The sequence below is a fragment of the Diabrotica virgifera genome, chromosome 3 (genome assembly GCF_917563875.1).
Source record: "Diabrotica virgifera virgifera chromosome 3, PGI_DIABVI_V3a".
In the NCBI taxonomy this organism is placed as follows: Eukaryota; Metazoa; Arthropoda; class Insecta; order Coleoptera; family Chrysomelidae; genus Diabrotica; species Diabrotica virgifera.
In genome coordinates, this window is record NC_065445.1 from 83,007,913 (window position 1) to 83,032,560 (window position 24,648).

At 31.2% G+C, this 24,648-nt stretch overlaps 1 protein-coding gene across 1 annotated transcript; it reads left to right on the forward strand.

The window, feature by feature from the left end:
- The first annotated feature begins 4,871 nt into the window (after positions 1-4,871).
- On the forward strand, positions 4,872-24,299 carry LOC114327292 (meiotic recombination protein DMC1/LIM15 homolog). The gene is made up of 4 exons (XM_050646621.1): positions 4,872-5,442; positions 16,693-16,860; positions 17,132-17,251; positions 22,720-24,299. Exons 1-4 carry the CDS (start codon positions 5,042-5,044, stop codon positions 23,129-23,131), a joined length of 1,101 nt encoding a protein of 366 aa, XP_050502578.1. The 5' UTR covers positions 4,872-5,041; the 3' UTR covers positions 23,132-24,299.
- The last annotated feature ends 349 nt before the right edge of the window (positions 24,300-24,648 follow it).

Sequence of the window (24,648 nt, forward strand, 5' to 3'; positions counted from 1 at the left end):
ATAAAAGTAGATACAATAGTCGTTACTCGCTCTGATAGGATTGGTACGAAGTAACGCAGCAATCAGAGTAATCAAAGTAGATACAATAGTCGTTACTCGCTCTAATACGATTGGTATGAAGTAACGAAGTAATCAGAGGAATCAAAGTAGATACAATAGTCGTCACTCTCTCTGATACGATTGGTACGAAGTAACGAAATAATCAGAGTAATCAAAGTAACGATTTGCCTCTCTGTATAGTAATCGTTACTTTCGGTATTCGTAAGTAACAGTGGCGGCTCGTCAGAGGAGGCAATGGAGGCTCAGCCTCCCCATAAATTTTTTACACACTCTACACTGTTTTGTTTATCATGAATCGCGAAAACAACAAGCACTCTCATTTTTATACAACGTGTAAATTCCATATTATCACTAATTATCCATACGTACGGAGTATTAGCATTAGAACGCATGATCGCGTCTCAGTTTTATTACATATTATTGTAGGCAGGACCCTGGGTTATCCCGAGATGCATGAACGGAGCACGGAGCCGAGAAGCCCAGCAGTCTCCGTTGCTAATGCTCCGTACAGCGCAGCAGGCGTTTAAGGAGACCCGGTCTCCTAACAGTGGCATCTACGGTGACATCACACGCTGCCCGGAGATATACCAAGGGAGGCAGAGTAGCTTCTTGGCTCCGTTGCGTGGTTGCGTGCTTCTCGGGACAACGAATTTTAGGGTCCTGACTAAAAATAATGAAAAATTTAAAAGTGCTAATTTTGTTAAGAAATTTGGTATGTGGGGTTATAATAATATTTGGAACAACTTGCTCAAATAACTTTTTCCGATATCTCTAACTCAAAGCAAAATATCGGTAATTTATCGTGTTTTTGAATTCGCAGTAGGCCGCGTTTAGAATTAAAAAAATTCAGTTGAGTATCTTAAAAAATTTGAAGCTTCATTATGTATGGACTGCAAAACTTCCAAGTCTGTATTTATTTTGATATGCATAGGTATCTATTTACAAATAGATGGAATTGTTAACAAATAAACGACACAAATTTTGGTATTCAACTTTTACAATTAGACTACTTTACAATTTTTAAAATGATATGATATCATGAAATTATGAATTGGGATGATATTATGAAATGTAAATAAACAAGAATGTGTGTGTACTTTGTACGCACGTAAGAAGTTATACTTCTACTACATATTATGTGATTTTTAAGACAATACCAAAAATTTTAAAAAATAAAAGAATAAAACGCACACAAACACATTGAAAAATGCCACAAAGAAAAAATGATTTCTGAACGATAATAATTGTTGGCAAAAATTTTAAATACGCATTTTCTGAAAAAAAAAATTATATAACAAATATACTTACAATCATAACATGCATAAAAAATAAAAAAATAAAAACTTGCATCGGGAATTGAACCCGTGAATTTCGTGGCGCTTTGATTCGTAATTGAAGCGTAGACTCACTCGTCCAATTCGACATTATTTGTCATGTGGAAAAATAGGGTAACTGAACGTTTACTGTTTGACAGTTGTTTTGAAAATTAAATTATGTAGTTTAAATTTTGTGGAAGAAAATATAAAAATATAACAAAACAGTAAGGAAACAATATATTAGATGAAGATTGGTAGAACTTTTGTTGGTAATCAAATTAAGTATGTAAATCAAAGCATTACATACCTACTAGATAAATAAATCTACGCCAAAAAATCATAATTTAAAAATAAAAATCGAACCTAATTTGGGATTTCTCTCTAAAATCCGCATTCTTGAGAAAATAAATGTACATATTTCAACCTAATCCAAATGTATAATTACAATATGATTATAATAAAAACTACTTACCAAATTAGAATGAGTTTTCCTTGTCCAAAAGTCCAAAAATATAGGTATATGAAAACTATTTAAAAAGGCAGTATAACTATTAACTAACTTTTGTTTGTTGTTTCTTTTCACACAAATTTTAAAACGCAACAACCATAAATAATCTAACTACAGCTGTGCCACAGCCGCCATATTGAATAATTTTTGACATGTCATTTGAACATCCAATCACAACAAAGTTATAATGCGCATGCGCCCGGTCGCTAGGTTTTACCATATAAAAATTCACCCTCTATCGCCGGTAAAGAAGTATAACTTCAAAAATGGTCAAAAAATGGGGCATTAAATTACATTTTTTGGCGCATTTTTTGCTAGTGCAAATTTGTCTAGATATTTTACAGTCAGGTATAGCTTCTCCTATTGTAAAAATCACGAGCCGCCACTGGTAAGTAACGAGTACTTTGTAACGAATAGTTACTTTTTCAACATCACTACTAGGCCGGAAGGGGATTATAGCTCTACGAGCCTGCAAATAGCCAGAAAGAATAATGAATTTAACAAGATCTTCGATTTCTGTAACGTTTGATGCAACTGGCAACGGGAATGGGACTATTATCCCACTATATATGGTTTATAAAGCTCAACAAATATACGACAGCTAGAGCCTTGGTGAACATTAAACTCCCGATATAATACAACCAAGTCAGTGTCGTTCGATTCACAATACTTTCAACACTGCGTTGAAACAATCGCAACACTATAGTTATCAAAATTTGATGAAGTTAAAATATTGTTAGGTGATAACTTGCCCTCACACCTTTCTGGAGATGCAGACTATGCCAGGAACATGACATCAAATTATTTTTTTACCAACCAATTCAAATCATCTTACTCAACCACTGTATGTGTTTTTTCCGCCCACTTAAACACATTTGGCGATCCATTCTTTTAAAATGAAAGCAAGGACCAATAGGTAAAAGAGAGAGGTATCTTTGCCAAAGGATTCATTCACACATATTCTGAAAGTGCTATATGTGTGTCACAGAAAGAATCGAATGTTGTTTCGGGTTTTAAGAAATATGGAATTGTTCCATTGAATTGGGAAGAAGCACTATGCTTTTTTGTCTAATCGTTTTACAGACTTAGGAGATAAGAACGCTACTAATGAGGATTGGGTGCCAGCTTTAAACAATACTTGGAAGAAGTAAGAGCTTCTGACACCGATGGCAAAGAAGAAAACAACGCCCAAGGCTTGGTTCTTCCTGGCAAGAGTATTGGCGTTGCTAACTTTCAAACAGAGATCTTTATGGCAAAGATCAACTTTCAGCGTAGGACCTATACTTCAAATCCTAATAGGATTGTCAGGGCAGACATTTTGTATTTCGTAAATACTTGATGGCAAGTGGCATATATTTATTTGTTTATTAGCCCTTATTTTCCCTTATTGAAGTTATACTTCTTTACGATCGAGAGTGAAATTTTATAATGCCGGGCGCATGCGCACACAGACAGTATGTAGTTCGTTGCTAATCTTTCAAGATATGTATGTATCAGCGCTGTCAGCGCAAATAAGTCATTGAAAGGATATATTAGTGTTTTTAGTAAATGTATGATTTATTATAATTTTTGTGTCTTTGGATTTGTCTTCCTCGGGAATCAGATATTTTATAATAAAAGTAAGTATATTTAAAGTATTTTTGTAAACTTCACTTGGTTCATTGAATTTGTCAGTATGTATGAGAAATCTTGTAACCTGTCAAAGCAAAGGGATATAGCTCAGTGGTAGAGCGTTTGACCGGAGATGGAGAGGTCCCGGGTTCAAATCCCGGATGATCCATATATTTTTTTAATTTTTGGTATCGTTTTAATAAATTTTTTTTTAAAAGTGGTAGGTAAGAAAGTTACTTTAATATTTAAATAAAATACAAATAACCTGTTAAGTATATTTATTTCTTTGAAATTATATAATAGAAGTATAATTTCTTACGTGCGTACAAAGTACACACACATTCTTTTTTAAAATGTTCACACCACCATTAAACTGCACTCGATCTCTCGTCTCAGGCCCCTCCAGAGGCTATCAATTTTGAGCGATACCCTGACAATCCTATTGAATTTCGACTATAGTAACAAGAACAAATGACTAAAATGCAGAAAAAACATGTTAAATACAATGATGAATTAACTACTAAAGCATCTGATTATTCACTCCAAGGCAAAGATGTAGAGTAGAAAGGGAGCTTATCTAACGAATATTCATTTTGTGCACAAAACATGGGAAGAAAATTATTCGATACAAAATTCTCGGAACCAAATGAAGAAGCCTCATTAAAAGCTAAGGAAGTTGTTATTCGCATGCTTCAAAAACCAAAACTGTGTTACATATCTGTAAGGCTTCAGGGAAGTAGGTATTACATTCGCAGATGATCGATGGGTTAACGCATTGTATTAAATTGATGCACAACTAGACGTTGTTCAGGGGAACTCACTTGCAATTAAATTTTTGAAAAACAATTACAAAATTATTTTTGGGAGGACAGGGAAAATATTGGAAGATAACAAATATATAAAAAATAGAATTTAACTGGGCGTTGGCAAAGTATATTAATTAAAATAATATAATAATAGGAACGAAAACAATCTTGAGAACCTATAGAAGATGGGTAGTAATGAGGTTATAAACTCCTATTAAAATTAAAAAAGAATATTGCATAACAAATTAATGCAAGACCTTAGGAATAAATTTATGAAGGTTGTAAATATGTAAACATGTTGGTAAGTATTACTGGTTGCGTAGCTATATGGCAACGTTAACGATTATGTACATTATTTAAAATCATATAATATTTTTTTATTTCATTATAATTACTGTAAAATGTTAATTGAATGCCACTAATAAAATAAATAGAAATAGTAGAATTTTTATTTACATAAACTTTACCCTCCAAAGTTTTAAAAGTTTCATATTCTAATAATTAATTATTATTTTATTCTTTCAATGTTGTTAACCTGAAAAAACAATTGCCACCAAAAGTCAATCATTTTAAAATTTTATTTAGAAGTTAGAAGTAAACAATTTAGTCGGTGAACAATTAAAATTGCAAAATTAAAAGTTTTAAGATTATAAAGTGCAAAAGATTATAAGTCATAAGTAAACAAGTTTAGTGGGTACCTATAGAATTAAAATTGTAACGTTACAAATTTATCGCAAAATATGGAAGCATCACTGGCAAAACCCCAGGCAAAACAAGTAGCTGCAGGAGATGCTATGGAAGTAAATTCTAGTGAAGTCAGTACTGAAGTAGAATCATTTGAAAATTTGGAATATGAGGAAGACGAAGTATTTTTTCAAGACATTGATTTGTTAGCCGAACACGGTGTACGCGAGGATGATATAAAATCCATTAAGAATATGGGAATAAATACAATCAAAGGTTTGCAAATGACAATGAGAAAGAAATTATTAGAAATAAAAGGAATTACCGAGGAAAAAATTGACAAAATTAAAGAGGCGTGTTGCAAGATATCTTTAAGCAATGTGTTTATGACTGCTTTGGAAGTTTCTGACCAAAGAAAGCAAGTCTTTAAGCTTCATACTGGAAGTTCCCATCTGGAGTGAGTACATTTTACTACTTATTATTAAAAAAAATTGTACTAATAAACTGGATTTACTTTATTGATATTATTAATTAAACAACCTACTACCTACATATAATTTGATTGTAAGCTATAACTTTCGTATGCAATTTTTTAAATATACAGGGTGAGTTAGAACTATTTCGGGATTGACAAGGCTTAGGTTATTTAAAACAAAAAATTTGGTTACTGGACAAAAAATATTACTTATTAAAATGTAGTCTATTGAAAAGTTAAATTTAGGTTGCATTTTTTAGAGGACCCAATGTTATTTTTTTATGTGGGGGTCGCCATCTTTGTCCCCGGCCGCCATCTTGGAAAAGAGGTGCAAAAGATCTTCGTGCTGTATCCGCTGTCTGTATCTCGTAAACTATGAACCCTACAGAAAATTTTATAAATTATTATTTGTAGAAAATTAAGTTGTCTACAACTTTATTCATATTACGTTTTATTGTAAAATGATGGAGAATAAAAAAGTTATAAAGAAAATAGGTAACTGAAAATTTTTTAACAAATTATGTTCATTTCGGGCATTATAACTTTTTCTGATCAATTTTACAATAAAATGGCGCCAGAGAAATTTTATAGAGTTTTTTTCAGCGAATAATTTCCACTACAAATTTGTTTAATTTTATTAATTTATCTGAGTTTTATAACATTCCAAATTTGACCGGGGTTTTGAATACTCGTAAGAATATGATAAAAACGAACCATTAGGATTAGTTTTCTATTGTATATTTTTTTGTTCATACCAGTTCAACTAAATTTATCATTGTCTTAACATTCCTTAATAATTTATTATCGGCCCTCTCCTCCACCGCAAAACTTAATGAAAAAGCACCAATCGACAGAGGTACAATTTTAATAAGAGCATCGTACCAACTTTATTTTAAGATAAATTTCTTGGTAATGAAAAGAAAAAAACAAACTTAACAGATCTTCTTAAAACTGCTCTATCAGAAGTGTTTTGGTGTCGCCCAGGCTGAATCAGAATCAGATAGAGTCATCATCGGTCCTGCGCTTGCTGCATCCCAATCCTACGATTCTGTGATTCTCGTAGCAGGGACAAATGTTCACGGCATCCAAGAAGGAAGCAGTTCAATGTATTCTATTAAAACCTTCAAAAAGGTGTAAGTCGGATCAATTATACTGTCCTTCAACTTTTATAAATGACACCTTCATTGCAGAGAATTTGTTTGTCCATGCTTTTTAGTATGCGACACAATATCAGCAGATCATGATGTTGTGTCGCATCGTGAAATGAAACTATAGTTTTCGCATACTTAACAGAGATTGACAATGCATAATGTCACTTCACTCTTCACTTCCTTCCAAGCTGCGACACAATATCAGCAGATTATGATATTGTGTCGCATGGTGAAATAAAACTATAGATTTCCCATAATATGTACTTTGCAGAGATTAACAATGCATGACGTCTCTCCATTTCCTTCTTCCTCTTATGGTGCCGTGAACCTATAGTGCGTTGGCGAATTATCTTAATGGTCATACGTGTGTCTTTTGTGGCATGCAAAAGCTCGGTAGTGTCATTTATGCCTGTCCAGTTTTTTATATTTCATAGCCATGACATTTTTAGTCTAGGCGCCAAATAGAGGTCACCGTGTCATTTTCAATTCTGATAGACAAACTTAAGGGTTTCTTATGGATTTTTGGCCGCTGATTACGAATTTCGAGGGGGGATTTCGATCCGAGTGGTCAAAAAATTGTTATAAACAATTTAATTGTTTATAAATTGTTTATAATGCTCTGGCCCATAAACTAAAAGAAATAGAAAAAGATGTTTCAAATAAAATTTGTTCCCTAATAAAAAACGAAGAAACAACCGTTTACTAAACTTCAATCCGACAATCAGAACTCAAGATATTGTAAAATTAGTGCACAATTCAAATTTCAAATTGCAAAATAAGTATTTTTCGAAGCTTTATCGATCGTAACTCGGCTGCTAGGCATGCAAATGAGCCTTATAAGGTGTCCTTTTAAATCTTACTTAAGAGGCTTCCAAACAAAGTTTGTTAAATTATTTGATCTTCATTTCTTTTAACGTTATACCCGTTTGAAGTTATAATTTTCTCAAAAAAATTGTACATTCATTTGTTTATAAAGCTTTCAAGCAAACTTGAGCTATAAACATTTATACTTTAATTAACAATAATGATAAAACAACTCAAAAGGAACAATTTGAGGTTACGAAAATGTTCGTAAGTTTATTTTTGGCTAAGATGTCGATATTTTAATGGCGCGCTATGAGGCGCAAGATTGGCTCACAGTCAAGTAAGTATGTATTCTTCGACGCTTTATCGATCGTAACTCGGCTTCTACGCAAGCAAATGAGCCAATATGTGAAATCCATATAAAAATGGATCGAGTTCTTTTGCAGCATCATCATTGCATATAAAGCGAGCATTTATGATGTGGCGGCATACACACAATTGACGGGCCTTGATGATGCTGCAAAAGAACTAGATCCACTTTATATGGATATCATATAGATAATTAGACACTGAAGCCTCAAAAAGTTTTAGTTTTACTGCCTACAAGAACAGACTTGTACCACCATGTAACTGTTACAATTTCGCTAAGAACTTATGCAGATGTAAAAAAGCTGATATTCCCTGTATTTCTCTATGCAGATTTGCAGATGCATGAAAAAAATGTTTGTAAAAATAGTATTAATAAATAATATCAACTTACTTTTTAGTTATACTTCTGAAATATTAGTTTTTAATGTTTTTTTCTCATTTAGTGCAAAAAATAGAAGACAAAGTAAATAGAATGAAAGGTGATACGAGGTACAGTATGATGATTTAATTATAAGAATTATATGATAAAATTTTATTAGGATCTTCAAAAATGAAAAATGAAGATAACGTATGTATACATAGAAATTATAATTTGCATCGAGAAGTTAGCGCGTGAACCTTTACGCGGTGAACCGATCTTGCGCCTCATAGCGCGCGCCATTAAAATATCGACATCTTGGCCAAAAATAAACTTATGAACATTTTAATAACCTCAAATTGTTCCTTTTGAGTATTTCTATCATTATTGTTCATTAAAGTATAAATGTCTATAGCTCAAATTTGCTTGAAACCCTTATAAACAAATGAATGTACAATATTTTTAAGAAAATTGTAACTTCAAACGGGTATAACTTTAAAACAAATAAAGATCAAGTAATTTAACAAACTTTGTTTGGAAGCCTGTTAACTAAGCTTTAAAGCGACACCTTCTAAGACTCATTTGCATGCGCAGAAGCCGAGTTACGATCGATAAAGCTTCGAAAAATACGTATTTTGCAATTTGCAATTTACATTGTGCACTAATTTTACAATATCTTGAGTTCTAATTGTTAGATTTAAGTTTAGTAAACGGTTTTTTCTTGGTGTTTTATTAAGAAACAAATTTTATTTGAAACATTCTTTTTCATCTCTTTTAGTTTATGAGCCAGAGTCTTATAAATAATTTATAAACAATTAAATTGTTTATAACAATTTTTTGACCAATCGGATCGAAATCCACCCTCGAAATTCGTAATCAGCAGCCAAAATCCATAAGAAACCGTTGAGTTTGTCCATCACAATTGAATATGACACGGTGACCCCTCTGGCGCCTAGACTAATTTGTTTGCGACCTACTCCTTTCTAGCCCTCAATCTTTAGTCCAGGAACCAAAGCTTTTCACCTCGCAATTTTTACAGAATGGACCAATTTGCTTGAAAATTTGAGAATAAGTAGTCCATGGATCAAAATCTATACAGGGTGAGTCATGAGGAACTGTACATACTCCTACCTCGTATAGAGGCCCTATGGGGAATAACAAATGACCATTAAAAAGTGTCTGCTCCCATTGTTTAATTATGTACAGGGCCAGTTTCGCATTTTGACAGAAATTTGTATTCGTCATAATTTTTGAACGGTCAGATCGATGTGTCTCTTATTTTGGTCAATCGTTACACTAATAGCACCTAATCAACTGATTTATTTAAACTAGAAAAAAATCAGGTCCGGCTTTAAAAAATTATTTCCTTTTGGTCTTAGAAAAAATTTCACCCTGTATACGCTTTTTGAAAACTCTTATATTAATTTTACAAATTAGACAAATAGGCAATTAAAATGACATATTTATTTTTTCCCTACACGATTACTTAATTTTTTATAAAAAAATCAACTTTGACTATGAATTAAAAATTTGGTAAACTGAACCATAGATTTAAAAAAATAACTTTTATTACAAAAATTAATTTTTTTAAACAAATATTTGATTTATGTTACCACCCAATCCACTGATTTATTCAAACTAGAAAAAAATCAGGTCCGGCTTTAAAAAATTAGTTCGCTTGGGTCTTAGAAAAAATGTCACCCTGTATACGCTTTTTGAAAACTCTGATATGAATTTTACAAATTAGACAAATAGGCAATTAAAATGGCATATTTATTTTTTTCCTTACACAATTACTTAATTTTTTATTAAAAAATCCAATTTGTCAAAATCGCAACTTTACCATAAAAATAAAAAAAAATTAAATAACGTTTTTCTTAAAATTAAAAGTTTCACCATTTTTTTTATAACACGTCTAGATCTAAAACTCCCCATAATACTACTCTTTGGACTTTATAGTTTAACATAGACGTGATCAAATAGATAATTTTTAAATTTTTTCACTTAATTTTTGCGATTTAACTTTGCAATTGACGAATCTGCACCTTTTATTTTTAAAAATTCATAACTTTTACGAGAAGAAGACTGAAAGTCTACAACAATTGTCATAGTCTTCACAATGGTAAGAGATATGTGCTGTAAAAATTTCAGAAAAAAAAATTTAAAATGGAACGTTGCGTTGTAGCGAGTTAAACCGTAATTTCATCTTTTTTTTTTATTTTTAGGTTAAAATTCCAATTTTGACAAATTTGATTTTTTAATAGAAAATTAAGTAATCGTGTGGGGAAAAAATAAATATACCATTTTAATTGCCTATTTGTCTAATTTTTAAAATTCATATTAGAGTTTTCAAAAAGTGTATACAGGGTGAAATTTTTTCTAAGAATAAAACGAAATACTTTTTTAAATCCGGGCCTGATTTTTTTCTAGTTTGAATAAATCAGTTGATTGGGTGGTAACATAAATTAAATATTTGTTCAAAAAAATTAATTTTTGTAATAAAAGTAAATTTTTTTAAATATATGGTTCACTTTACCAAACTTTTAATTATTATTCATAGTCAAATTTGATTTTTTCATAAAAAACTAAGTAATCATGTGGGGAAAAAATAAATATGCCATTTTAATTGCCTATTTGTCTAATTTGTAAAATTCATATTAGAGTATTCAAAAAGCGTATACAGGGTGAAATTTTCTCTAAGACCCAAACGAACTAATTTTTTAAAGCCGGACCTGAATTGTTTCAAGTTTGAATAAATCAGTTGATTGGGTGGTAACATAAATCAAATATTTGTTAAAAAAAATTAATTTTTGTAATAAAAGTTAATTTTTTGAAATCTATGGTTGACTTTACCAAACTTTTGACAGAACTTTTTACCAAACTTTTAATTCATAGTCAAATTGGATTTTTTATAAAAAATTAAGTAATCGTGTGGGGAAAAAAATAAATATGTCATTTTAATTACCTATTTGTCTAATTTGTAAAATTAATATAAGAGTTTTCAAAAATCGTATACAGGGTGAAATTTTTTCTAAGACCCAAACGAACTAATTTTTTAAAGCTGGGCCTGATTTTTTTCGTTTGAATAAATCAGTTGATTAGGTGGTAATAGTGTAACGATTGACCAAAATAAGAGGCACATCGATCTGACCGTTCAAAAATTATGACGGATATAAATTTCTGTCAAAATGCGAAACTAGCCCTGTATATTATTAAACAAGGGGAGCAGACACTTTTTAATAGTCATAGTCATTTGTTATTCCCCATAGGAGCCTCTATACGAGGTAGGAGTATGTACAGTTCCTCATGACTCACCCTGTATGATGCCGACAGGCGCTTTTAGCATGGGGGTGGTTGCCACCTAATCTCGGGGGTGGAAATTTTTTATTATATTTCGACCACAAAAGTTAACAAAAATATTCATTCTAAGCAAAACATGTTCTATACATTTTTTTGATAAAATTAAAAGTTTTTGATTTATTCGCTATCGAATGTGTTAGTTTTGTATCTAAAAATCAATGTTTGTAGAACAAATTTTATCAAACCAAGTCCTTGGGAATTAAATTACCTACAATTTCATATTTAAACATATTTTTCGTATCTCTCATGCTAATGTTTCTATTCTGAAGAAAATGGCATTTTTTACCAAATTGCAAACATTCGTTATTCACTTTAAACTTCAGCTTTTTAAAAACTAATCATTCTAAGCCAGTCAAACTTCTAGAATCTATCAATAATACATAAATAAAGAAAAATAAATAAGTCCAGTGACTAAAAACACCGCTAACTTGCATTATTATGCTTCAAATTGGATTTCTCCTTTTTTTTTCAAAAAAATATATTGATTGTTTAACCGTAACTTTTTTATTTTTATCTTAGAAAGTTTTGTTAAAATAGAATTTTGTAGGGTCTTACAAGATCTATAAGGCTATTAATATTAAATCCTTTTAAGATTCTCAGTCACAAAAAGGTTGGTAAAGGTGGTTCTTGCATGATATTACAAGATTTAATTGTCAATAGCTTACTCAATTTTTGCCGTAAAAAAAATTGTTGCAAACCAAATTCTTGGGAATTAAATAAGCTATCATTTCATATTTAAATATTTTTTCGTATCTCTGATGCTAATATTTCTATTCTGAAGAAAAGGGCATTTTTTACCAAACTACAAAAACCGTTATTCGCTTTTAACTCCATTTTTTTTAAAACTAATCATTCTAAGCCGATAAAACTTCTAGAACCTATTAACAATACATAAATCAAGAAAATCAAATTAGTTCAATGACAAACTTTCGGGTGGTGATTAGGGGGTTATTTACGACCACTTTTTTGCTGAAAAAAATAGGGACTGACTCTTTTCATTATAAGTCACTTAATTTTTTTAGCTAGAGATTTTTTTATTTCTGGAGATACATTTTTAAATACTTTAAATTAGTTTCAATAAGTTATTCTCGAAAAATGCATAGTTTTCCCGTCCTTTGACTTTGAAACTACAATATTTAGCATTTGACGAAGAAGAGCCAACATAATATAATAAAGTATAGCTCGATTACTATTGGTCTTAAAAAAATAAAAAAAGGTTTTATTTATTTTTTCAAAAGGTACATTTTGGTTAAGTAAAGTTGTTTTGATAAAACGAAAACTTTTTGAGTTATTAGCTGAAAACTGATTAAAAACATTGATTTTTTCGATATAAAACCAACACTTTCGATAGCGAATAAATCGAAAACTATTAATTTTATCAAAAAATGTATAGAACGTTTTTTGCTTATAATGAACGTTTTACCAACTCTTGCGGTCAAAATACAATAAAAATTTCCACCCCCGAGATGGGGTGGCAACCACCCCATGGTAAAAGCGCCTTTTGGCATGATATAGATTTGATCCTTGTACTATCCACTACTTATTCTCAAATTTTCAAGCAAATCGATTCATTCTGTAAAAATTGCGAGGTTTTGTCCTATTTTAAGCTTAATTACTTGGACTACTTTCCTTGGATGATTATTTCAGGGATTGTAATTTTGTATTTTTTCCCACTCAGCACTCAGGATATGGCCCTGATATCCAATTTTTCGTACCTTGATCAAGTTGAACAATTCTCTCTCAGTATATGCTTTTCTTAAGACTTCCTCGTTTCTCACCCTATCTGTCCATGGTATACGGAACATTCTTAGCAAAACGTCGAAATTTAGAAGGCTTTCAATTTATTTAATGGAAGATATTTTCAACGTCCATGTTTCTACGTTATATAACAATATGGACCATCCATACCGTGCGGTGGAATAAGTGTTGCCACCCCTGTTAACTTGTTTATTTTAAGAATATAAGCAAAACGCTCGCAGAGGTCGATTTTTAAACTAACCATAGTATATTATAGCATCAACGTTTCGAACTTTACGCGATCCCTCTTCAGGTGACAGGCATAACTTTGATTTTTTTAAACCGTAAAGTACATCATGTGATACCTCATTTAACAGCTTTTAAGATCCAGGTCCAAAATTTCGGTCGAACTCTTTTTAAACGCATTTATTTTTTTCGAATTCTGAGAAAACTAATAAGTATTTTTGAAAAATTTAAACGCAGAATTTAAGATTAGATTATTACCGAGGGGTGACAGTCCCTTAGAATAAACAAAAAGTTTCTGTTGTATGATATATTTGAAATTAAAAATCACACTAAATTTTCTCCTTTTTCCACCACTGTGACTTATTAAAATAAACAGTACAGGAGTTCTCAGGGACTTTGGACCATCGAGAATACTGTAATATTTCATTCTGCGTTTAAATTTTTCAAAAATATTTATTGGTTTTTTCAGGATTCAAAAAGAATGATTGCATTTAGAAAGAGTTCGACCGAAATTTTTCGCCTACGCTCTCAAACAGGATTAAAGTATTATACATTTTTGAACTCCGTATTTTAAGAGCTTTTAAATGAGGTGTCAGATGATGTACTTTCCCATTTAAAAAAATCAAAGTTATGGCTGTCACCTGAAGAGGTATCGCGTAACGTTCGAAACGTTGATGCTATAATATACTATGGTTAGTTTAAAAATCGACCTGTCCGAGCGTTTTGCTTATATTCTTCAAATAAACAAGTTAACAGGGGGGGGGCAACACTTATTCCACCGCACTGTATAACTTAACCATTCCGTAACGGAGAGTGAAGGAAAGATTGCGGTTCATAAGTAGAGGTTTAAATTTAATAAAAGCTTGTCTTGCTTGTTCGATCTGGCATTTTATATCTTGTTGAAGATCCCATTGGTCATTCATCATCATTCCCAAGTATTTGAATGTTTTCACTTGCTCGATTGGAGCATTAATTTTCTACTTGCAGTTGTACTCTTAAAAGTACGCACTTTCTTATTGCCATGCATTTAGTTTTTCCAAGATTTATCTTGTCATAATATGTTTTTCCTGCGGTATTTATTTAATTTAGCATCAACTGCATATTGAGTTCGTTATCTGTGATTATCGCGGTGTCGTCAACGTAACGAATGTTATTTATCGGGTACTCGTTGACCTTTATACTACAGTCAAAGCCTCCAAGTGCCTCTGTAAAAATATTCTCCACATAAAGGTTGAACAGCACAGGAGACAAAATACACCCCTGTCGCACCCCTCTTAAAATTTCAAATTCCTCTGTGTTCGTTGATTTGTTCAGCCTCACAAGTGCTTTTTGATTCCAATAGAGAGTTTGGATAACTCATATCTTTCTCATCAATATTAGCATTCATATAATCTCCACTATACCAGTTCCATATATTCGAAAATTCCTTTATTGACCATATTATATAACAATCATGTGCCGATAATATGAAGATACCGGTTAGACCAAGAAAAACTGGAGGAAAGAATATGTCAAGGGCGATTACAAATCAGATCGACTGATACAGCTGATAAGTTATTAAACACCAACTTACTTAATGAGGTACGGCTACTCAAAATAGAGAGAGATGGAGAGACAACGTAAACGTAAAAGGAGGAAACGCAACGATTCTCAGGAAGGATCCCAATGACGTACACATATTTATAAATACTCAGTGAAATATTTAGCAAACAAAAAAAAAAAGAATAAAATCGCATTTCAAATGTTTTAACTGAAATGTTTGATTATATGGATATGTTGTACCATTTCAACATTTTATTAAGGCCATCGGTACATAATTCGCAAATATTTTACGGCTATCCCTACTTTTTCTGTCTTTACACGGCAAATTAAGTGTAGTAAAATTCACACTGGTATGGATATGTAAACATTACTAGAATGTCATTCTACCTGACAATGTCATCATTAACTTAAAGAGATGGCTTTTGAATGTTCTTGGATAACTGTTATTTGTATAATTGCAAATTATTAATTCAGATAATAAATGTGATTATTTCATTCATAGGAGATTCTGACCAATAGAAAGCTACAGAAATCTTAATTAAATCGATAATTTTTGATAATCGCCCGTCGTTAAGTATATTACGTCAGATTTTCTTCGTTGCTACGAAAAAATACGTTCAGTGACATTAATGACAATTAATGTTTTAAAAATTATAAAAGTGATGACTTTCAATCGTCAAATATTTATAAAAACTTTGTGTTTAATTGTACTAATTTGTACTTACATAAATAAATTACAATAAAATTTTGGTTTTGAACAGTTTTATTCATGAAATAATCACAACAAATTGCACTCGAACTCTAAAATTAATATAGAATTTTAGAGCTCTTGTGCAATTACTACTGATAATTTTTTCAGTTTAATAATATATTGTTACTATGGAACGCTTACAATTTTGAACATCTTTAACAAAATACTTGGATCACAGAATATATTATCGTGATGTATTCTCTGCTTGCATCTTCCACAAATAATGCACAATAAATAACTTTTTATTAAGTTCACGTCTTAAATCAATTATTTATCAAATACACTATATATCAATATTATTTAATCAACAACTCAAAATATTCCCGATGCCCGATGCCATGTCAAATATTTAAAATTGTCACTGATCGTCACTGTCTGACTGACAATATGCTGGCAATATTCTATTCGACTGAGTGCGTTGTAAGACAAAGATAGATTTGGAAAATATTACCATGGACATTGTGTTCATTTTTTTCGAATCCTGAAAAAACCAATAAATATTTTTGAAAAATTTAAACGCAAAATGAAAGACTAAATTATTACCGAGGGCCGAAAGTCCCTTAGAATAAATAAAAATTTTATTTTGAATGAGATATTTGAAATTAAAAATCACACTAAATTTTCTCTTAGTTTTTCACCCCTGTAACTTATTAAAATAAACATTATAGAAGTTCTCAGGGACTTTCGGCCCTCGCTAATAACGTAATCTTTCATTCTGCGTTTAAATTTTTCAAAAATACTTATTAGTTTTCTCAGGATTCGAAAAAAACGAATCCCCATTTGAATAGCATTGCAGCCGAGTACCCATCCCCTTAAGTAATATTTGGTCCAATAGCCATAGTTTGTTCCAAATAAAGTAACCCTACACTGTTTCTCAGGAGTTATAACTCATCCTATATACATATATTTTTTAGTAAATTATTAGGAGGCGGAATTGAATCGATGTCAATTACAGAAGTTTTTGGTGAATTTAGAACAGGAAAGACTCAATTATCCCACACCCTATGCGTTACAGCACAGATGCCAGGTGCTAATGGATATCTTGGAGGAAAAGTCATGTTTATTGATACTGAACACACTTTGTATCCTTTTTTTAATACATAATATGTTGCTATATACATAATAAGTATGTATATAGCAACATAACTGTAATACATCATATGTATAGATAGAGGAGACTTCTCTTCTATGGCGGATTAGGATTAGGTGAGCTTACTGGAAGCTATTGAACGATGTTAGGAATAACTTTTTATTCGGAAAATACATCTAAAGTTTAAACTTGAAAAACACCATCTACACAATATGTTGTTTCCACACAATATTTTGTATTTTCCTTAGCTTTAGGTAATACAGCCGGCCCGAACGGTTACGTCCTATAGCTGAAAGATTTAATCTGGACCAAACTGCTGTTATGGAAAATATTCTATATGCCAGAGCTTATAACTCAGAGCACCAGTTCGAGATTTTAAACTTGTAAGTATTTATAGTATAGACTATAGACTCTAGTACCTATGTACTACTTTAATAAATATATAAATCAATTTTTTTTTCATAGAGAAACCAAAATTTTGTCATTGTCTTTTTGATGCACATTTCTATAAACACCGTATGTACAATACTGTCACCCGAAAACTTGTAGACGCTATATGGCTCAGGCTCTTCATTCTTCTTCTTCTTCTTTTTGTGTATGTTTTGATGACTGTCTGTTTTTCAATGTAAGTTGTTCCATCGTTTTCGTGGTCTTTCCACTGATCATCTTACTATTGGGTAATCTTCTCTCGCCGTATTTACTACTATACCGTTTTTATCTCTGCTGTTTCTAGCATTCTTTTTGTCCTCTCTGTGTCAAGTCGTGTTTCTGCCTCGTATGTCATTATTAGTTTGATGACAATTTTGTAAATCTGCCTTTCATTTCTTTTCCGATAATTTTATTTCTCATATTTTTTCATTCAGGCAACCTGCAGCTCTGTTTGTTCTATTCATTTGATCTTCCACTTCTATTTCGAGCTTTTTGTAGGTAGGTAGTGGAATAGATATTTAAACTACAGCTTTTTCTTCTTCTTCACGTGCCATATATCGGAATTATCCGACGTTGGCGATCACCATTGCGAAGGCTTCTCGATCTTCTGCTATAAATATGGAATAATTGTCCTGCATTTGATATCGGAGTCCATTCACGAATGTTTTTTAACCAAGAAACGTGTTTTATTCCTACACTTCTACTGCCCTCTATTTTGCCTTTAAGGGGGGGGGGGGGTATGGTTTGAAATATTTAATTTTTTTTAATATTTCAAATAAAAGTGCATACTTTCAAGAATACTCTCTGAAAATTTTGAAAATGATCGGAGTAAAATTACCAGAGATACAGCGTGTTGAATATCAAAACCTTCGACTCGCTTTGCCGTGACTTGGCGCCAGCACGCTTGAGCGTAGTGAGAAACGTTAAACAACTGTTCGCCTTCTCTTTTGTAGATTACTCCTCGATTCAAAAAACATATTCCAATGTGCATCACTTTACGATTTGGCAGACAAATAAGAAGATGAAGATGCAGTTGTCAAAACTTTAAACGCATTTTTCTCAAAACTGCTTTTTCAAATGCGGTGGACATTGTAACTGAAAAACTACTAAGCCGATCTACCTGATATTTTGCACAGATTTCCTTTAGACATTACATGAGGTAACACCGTCGAAATATTTTTCTTTTTTTGCTTATTTTTTGTTCAACAATAATAAATCTGTTGATTTTCACAAAATTTTTACCAAAAATTTCATTTTTTTGATTTCTGAGTGATACCAAAAATTCAAAAATCATTAAAAATAAAAAAACTCGACTTTGTGACCTCGTGAAACTCATAAGCTAATTAAATCTTTTTGAATTTTTTGTTTCGTATGATCTAGTGACGAGTTCTGATGTCCACCGCAAAATTTATTTTTTTTGTGAGCTGCTTGTCAAAATTTTGCAATGGCTTACTTTTCAATATTTTGGATTGAATTTTCTTCTAAATATTCTTTAAATTGTACGCTATGCTTATTTAATTTAAAAATGAAATAATTGTACCATAGCTTCTTCGAAAAAAATTCACAAAAATGTGCTTGATATATTGATTTCAAACCATACTCCCCCCCCCCCCATAAAGGACAGTTGTAATATTTTATATCGATTTCCCCTCACTATATGTCCCAGCTAAGACATTTTCCGGTGTTTAACAGTCTTTAGCAGTTCTCTATCTTAGTTGACCCTCCTTAGTACTTCTTCATTAGTTTTTCTTGCTGTCCCAGGGTATCTTCAGCATCCGTCTATGAATCCACATTTCCAATACTTCAATTCTGTTCATGATCGATACTTTTAGCGTAAACACTTCTGCACCATACAAAAGTACAGACCCAACTTTGTCTTAGTTCTAAATTATAGTTAACCATTCTTTGTCTTAATTCTAAACTGAAATGATTATTACATTTTCATAAAAGTAGTTTTAGTTATTGCTATTCTAACGTTTTATTTCTATGCCTGGATCTAGTTGGTCCGTTATCACAGTTCCCAAGTATTTTATTTTGTGAACTTTCTCAACTTTGACTCCGTTTAGTTGAAGCTCTGCATCTGGATGTGAATCAAAAACTAAAAATTTGGTTTTGTTTGAGTTTATTTTAATGCCCATTTCCTCTCCTACCTCGTGAATACGATCAAGCAGAATTTGGAGACCTTCAATATTATCTGACAGAATTACTGTATCGTCTACATATCCAATCACATTAATAGTAGGGGAGGAAAGTATGCTAAATTTGCAGTTACTCGAGCGTTATGGGGACCTATTGGGCTGTGAAAAGTAGGTCTTAAAACCAAACAAAAATTAAGTTAAATTTTCCATAAAGTGGGGAACTTTCCATTTTTTAATTTAATTTTCAATAATAATATACAATAATTTAAATCTAAAAATACGAGATTTATTGTAAAAGGTATATCTAAAATTCCCTAAATAAGGTTGACATTAAAACAGAACGTTTTCGGATTAAGAAATCCATCATCAGACTTACTTAAAGCCAAAAATAGCATGCCCGAGCCACCAAAATGTGTTGGGTAAAAACCCTTTAAATATTTACAGTTGTGTTATATTTCATATTAATAAAAATGCTCAAAGATGTTGCGGATATACCTGGATATTACCGAGGGCAACACAGGAGCACTCTTCCCACGTGGTTGGAATTTGAGGATTAAAACCTCACATATTGAAGTTCAATGACCAACTGGTAATATTCAGGTATATCTGCAACATCTTTGAGCATTTTTATCAATATGTAATACCGGGTGTCCACTTATATTTTCCCCCATTTTAACTGCCTATAACTTCTAAATTCTAAACGGCTCAAGATAGAAATGTGCGGTTTTCGCTGAAATGTTTTATTTTAGCAAAAGTTTTGTCTGAATGGATTAAATTTTTTATATCGCTTTCAGATACGAAAAAAAAATGGCGGATTTTTGCAAAAAACGTTGTTGACTTCTTTTTAATGGAACACCCCATATATTTTTCTGTAAATTGAAAGAAAGGTCATTCACCTATCCAGCGATATAAAGTTTTTCAAAATCGGTTGTCAACTCACTGAGTAATTAATTTTTATAATGAGAGGTGCAACGTGGATATCACATACCTAAATAACATGACTAAGCAAATTGATATTATATGTGATTTCCACATTGCATCTCCCATTTTAAAAATTAATTGCTCACTCATTTGACAACCGATTTTAAAATTTTTTATATCGCTGGATAGGTAAACGACCATTTTTCAAGCTAAAAAAAGTATACTGGGTGTTTTAATAAAAAAAGTCAAAAACGTTTTTTTTCAAAAATTCGCCATTTTTTATTTAAAAGCGTTATAAAAATAGTCATTTACCTAAAAATTTGAAAAAACGTTTATTTACCTATTCAGCGATATAAAAAATTTTAAAATCGGTTGTCAAATGACTGAACAATTAATTTTTAAAATGAGAGATGAAATGTGGAAATCACATAAATTGATATTATGTTATGTGATATCCATGTTGCACCTCCCATTTTAAAAATTAATTACTCAGTGATTTGACAACCGATTTTAAAAAACTTTATATCGCTGGATAGGTGAAGGACCTTTCTTTCAATTTACAAAAAAATATACTGGGTGTTCCATTAAAAAAAAATCAACAAAATTTTTTTCAATAATCCGCCATTTTTGTTTTTGTATTTGAAAGCGATATAAAAAGTTCAATCCATTCAGACAAAACTTTTACTAAAATAAAACATTTCAGTGAAAACCGCATATTTCTATTTTGAGCCGTTTAGAAGTTATAGGTAGTTAAAATGGGGGAAAATATAAGTGGACACCCGGTATAACACAACTGTAAACATTTAAAGGGTATTTACCCAAAACATTTTGGTGGCTCAGGCATGCTATTTTTTGACTTTTAGTAACACTGATGATGGATTTCTTAATCCGAAAACGTTCTGTTTTAATGTATCCCTTATTTAGAGAATTTTTAATATACCTTTTACAATAAATCTTGTGTTTTTGTGATTTATGGCATACAGCCAGCTACAGGAATTTTATTTTCCTCGTGGATTTTGTAAATCTGAAACTTTCCTTATTAGAACCACTCTCCATTAACCCTAGAAGAACCAAGGAGGGTTAAAAAGTATCCACAACATTGCATTACATCCGATTTTCTAAATATCTTTGTTCCTAAAAATCTCAAATAATTAGTAGTTGTCGGCGTAGGTACTACTGCCCTATTAAATTCCATAATTAGCATTTCTATATTTTAATTTATTTCCTCATATTTTTATACAAACTTAAAAGTGAACTATAAAAGGCATCCTTGAATACTTTCAACACCATCCCAAAATGGAAAGGGACGGTACCATTCATGTTGCAAAGTATGGTCCTTTTCATGAGCATTTTTCAGTGCTTCACAAATGATAGAAAAAAAGGTAAGTCCGTGATAATACACATTTATAACATTTATTCTAACATGACACTATAGTTAAATCTGTCTAGTTGTCACATTATATTTGCAATTGGGCATAAAAACAAATCAATTGTGTTTATTGCATTTATAAAATGGTATTTTCTTTGATTTGTATAGTCTTATAAATTGTACAGATTATATTCGTAGATATATTATATAATTCGTAAATATTTTTTTTTCGACTATAGTGCCATCTATCGACAACTAGAATAAATGTTATAAATATGTGTAATCACCGACGTCCTTTTTTCTGTCACATACAATTTAATCCGTTAGAAAGAAATCGAAAAGCTGTGACGCACTGAAAGATGCTCATGAGAAAAAGAATAGAAAAATCTAAAAGAAAAAAGACCAATAAGTGGGCAAAAACAACCATGGTTTGTTCAACATGCCAGCCAGAATTATGTATGCGGTAAGCACAGAAAGAAGTCAAATGTTTCGGTATTCGACAGTGATGCTAATTCTACTGAAGCCGAAGACTCCGAGTAAATATAAATTATTATCTTTTAAATGTTCCATTAACGTCTGCGAATAATTTTTCTATTATTAAAAGTGTTATTTTTAAATTAGTTTAAATAAAGAAGCACGTTTTTGATTAATTTATGTGTGGACATTTATTGACCCTCCTTGGTCCTCTCTGTTTCTAATAAAAGGTTGGTCCTGCAAGGGTTAACATCCTATATCTCTGCCTTCCACAATTTACAAGGCAGAGAGACGACGAATCATTCGTCGGAAAAGGTACGAGAAAAGGTTTTTAGTACTCACAATCTGAGCAAAGATAGAAGTGAATTAAAAGACAATTTATGTTTCATTCCGAATCAGAGGCAAGGCATAATCTACAGATAGCGATGTTTCTGTTATAAACTTCATCAGTGCAGATGCTTGCCCGCCTCTTTAATTCATTATTTATTTAGTTTAACCTTTTTTTTTATCTCGTTTTTAGAGTGGCCGCTAAATTCCATGAAGAAAGCGGTATCTTTAAACTGCTTATCGTCGACTCCATAATGGCGCTTTTCCGTGTGGACTACTCAGGCAGAGGAGAAATAGCCGATCGTCAACAAAAACTTGGTCAAATGTTATCCCGTCTGCAAAAAATCAGCGAAGAGTTTAATGTTGCAGTTTTTATTACTAACCAGATAGCTTCTGATTTTTCTGCGGCACAGCTCGAGCCAGATCTGCCCAAACCAGTCGGAGGAAATGTTCTTGCTCATGCATCTACCACAAGATTGGCTTTGCGAAAAGGTAAAGGCAACAGAAGAATAGCCAGATTATATGACAGTCCAGATTTGGAGGAAAATGAAGTTTCCTATATTATTACTAATGGAGGTATTGATGATCCAAAAACCATGGAGTGAGATATGACTGCTATAAGTATAAGTATTTAGTATCAATGTTTGTTTAATTATTTAAGTTTAAATTATTATTTTTAAATTTGGTTTTATTCAAAAGTACAGTAAGTAAAATCTCTTATTTACGGATGATACATTTCATAAATGCACCGTGAATTCAGAATGTATATTATTTATTATTAGCATAATGGAGTCGACTCTTGATAATAATATTAATTATTGAATGAATTTTTATTCAGTATACAGTATGGTGCAAATAAAAGGAATAAATTCGTTATTTCCTAAGTTAGACACTTCAAGAAAAAATCTCGAAACAGGTCGATTTTTATTTTTAAATTATTATTTTTTGACATATATATCATACTAGTGACGTCGTGCATCTGGGCATGATGATGCAATTAATGACTTTCGTAAATGAGAATAGGGGTCGTGTGCTAGCTTACTTGAAAGCTTCTCTATTCAGTACTATAAACAATAACGTAATTAATTATACAGGGTTTCAAAACAATGTTTTTGAATTAAATTAATTGACACAAAAATAAGAATGTATGTAATTTATTTAATTAAAAATACATTTAACTGCCGTCAAAAAAAAAACAGAAAAAATGTATTCACGTGGGTGGCAGCTTGAACATTGAATTTAAGAGAAAAATAATATTAATTTGGCAAATAAACATGTTTTTATGTGTTCCGGCAGCGTTAAAATGTATTTTGAATTAAATAAATTACATACATTCTTCTTTTTGTGACAATTAATTTAATTCAAAAGAAATTTTTTTGGACACCCTGTATAAATAATTATGTTATTGTTTATGTTACTGAATAGAGAATTGAATAAACTTTCAAAGGAGCTAGCACACGACCCCTATTCTCATTAAAAACATCATCGATTACATCATCGCGCCCAGGTGGATGACGTAACGAGTATGATATATATTATGTCAAAAAATCATAATTTAAAAATAAAAATTGACCTATTTCAGGATTTTTCCCTAAAGTCTCCGACTTGCGAAATAACGAATTTATTCATTTGATTTGCAGCATACTGTATACATTCAGTGTATGTTGATACAATAAATAATATATTAAAAGTTTTCAAATTTTATTAAGTAAATAAAGTGAAAATAAATACGTAATAAAATATAAGTATAAGAATATAAAATAATAAAAATAAGTGAAAATATTATGTACATTATAACTAATAAGTTAAATATTAAATTTTAATGTAAGTTATAATTTGATATGCTAATTTTAAACAGTTTTAAAATTTGTTAAGTTCTGTTTTTGAAGATAAGTTTAAAATATATTTTGTGTAAGTACCTATATATGTTTATTTATTTATTCCACCTTTTAAACATTTTTTGTGTTTTTACTTTTTTCTCTATCGATTACGTTTTTTTTTATATTATTTGGACAAATCTCAGAATTTGGACTTCAATATAAAGTATTAATGAATATCGAAAAACATTATACTACGAGTAAGCCACGAAAATTCCACCGATTTATATAAACGGTATATAAAC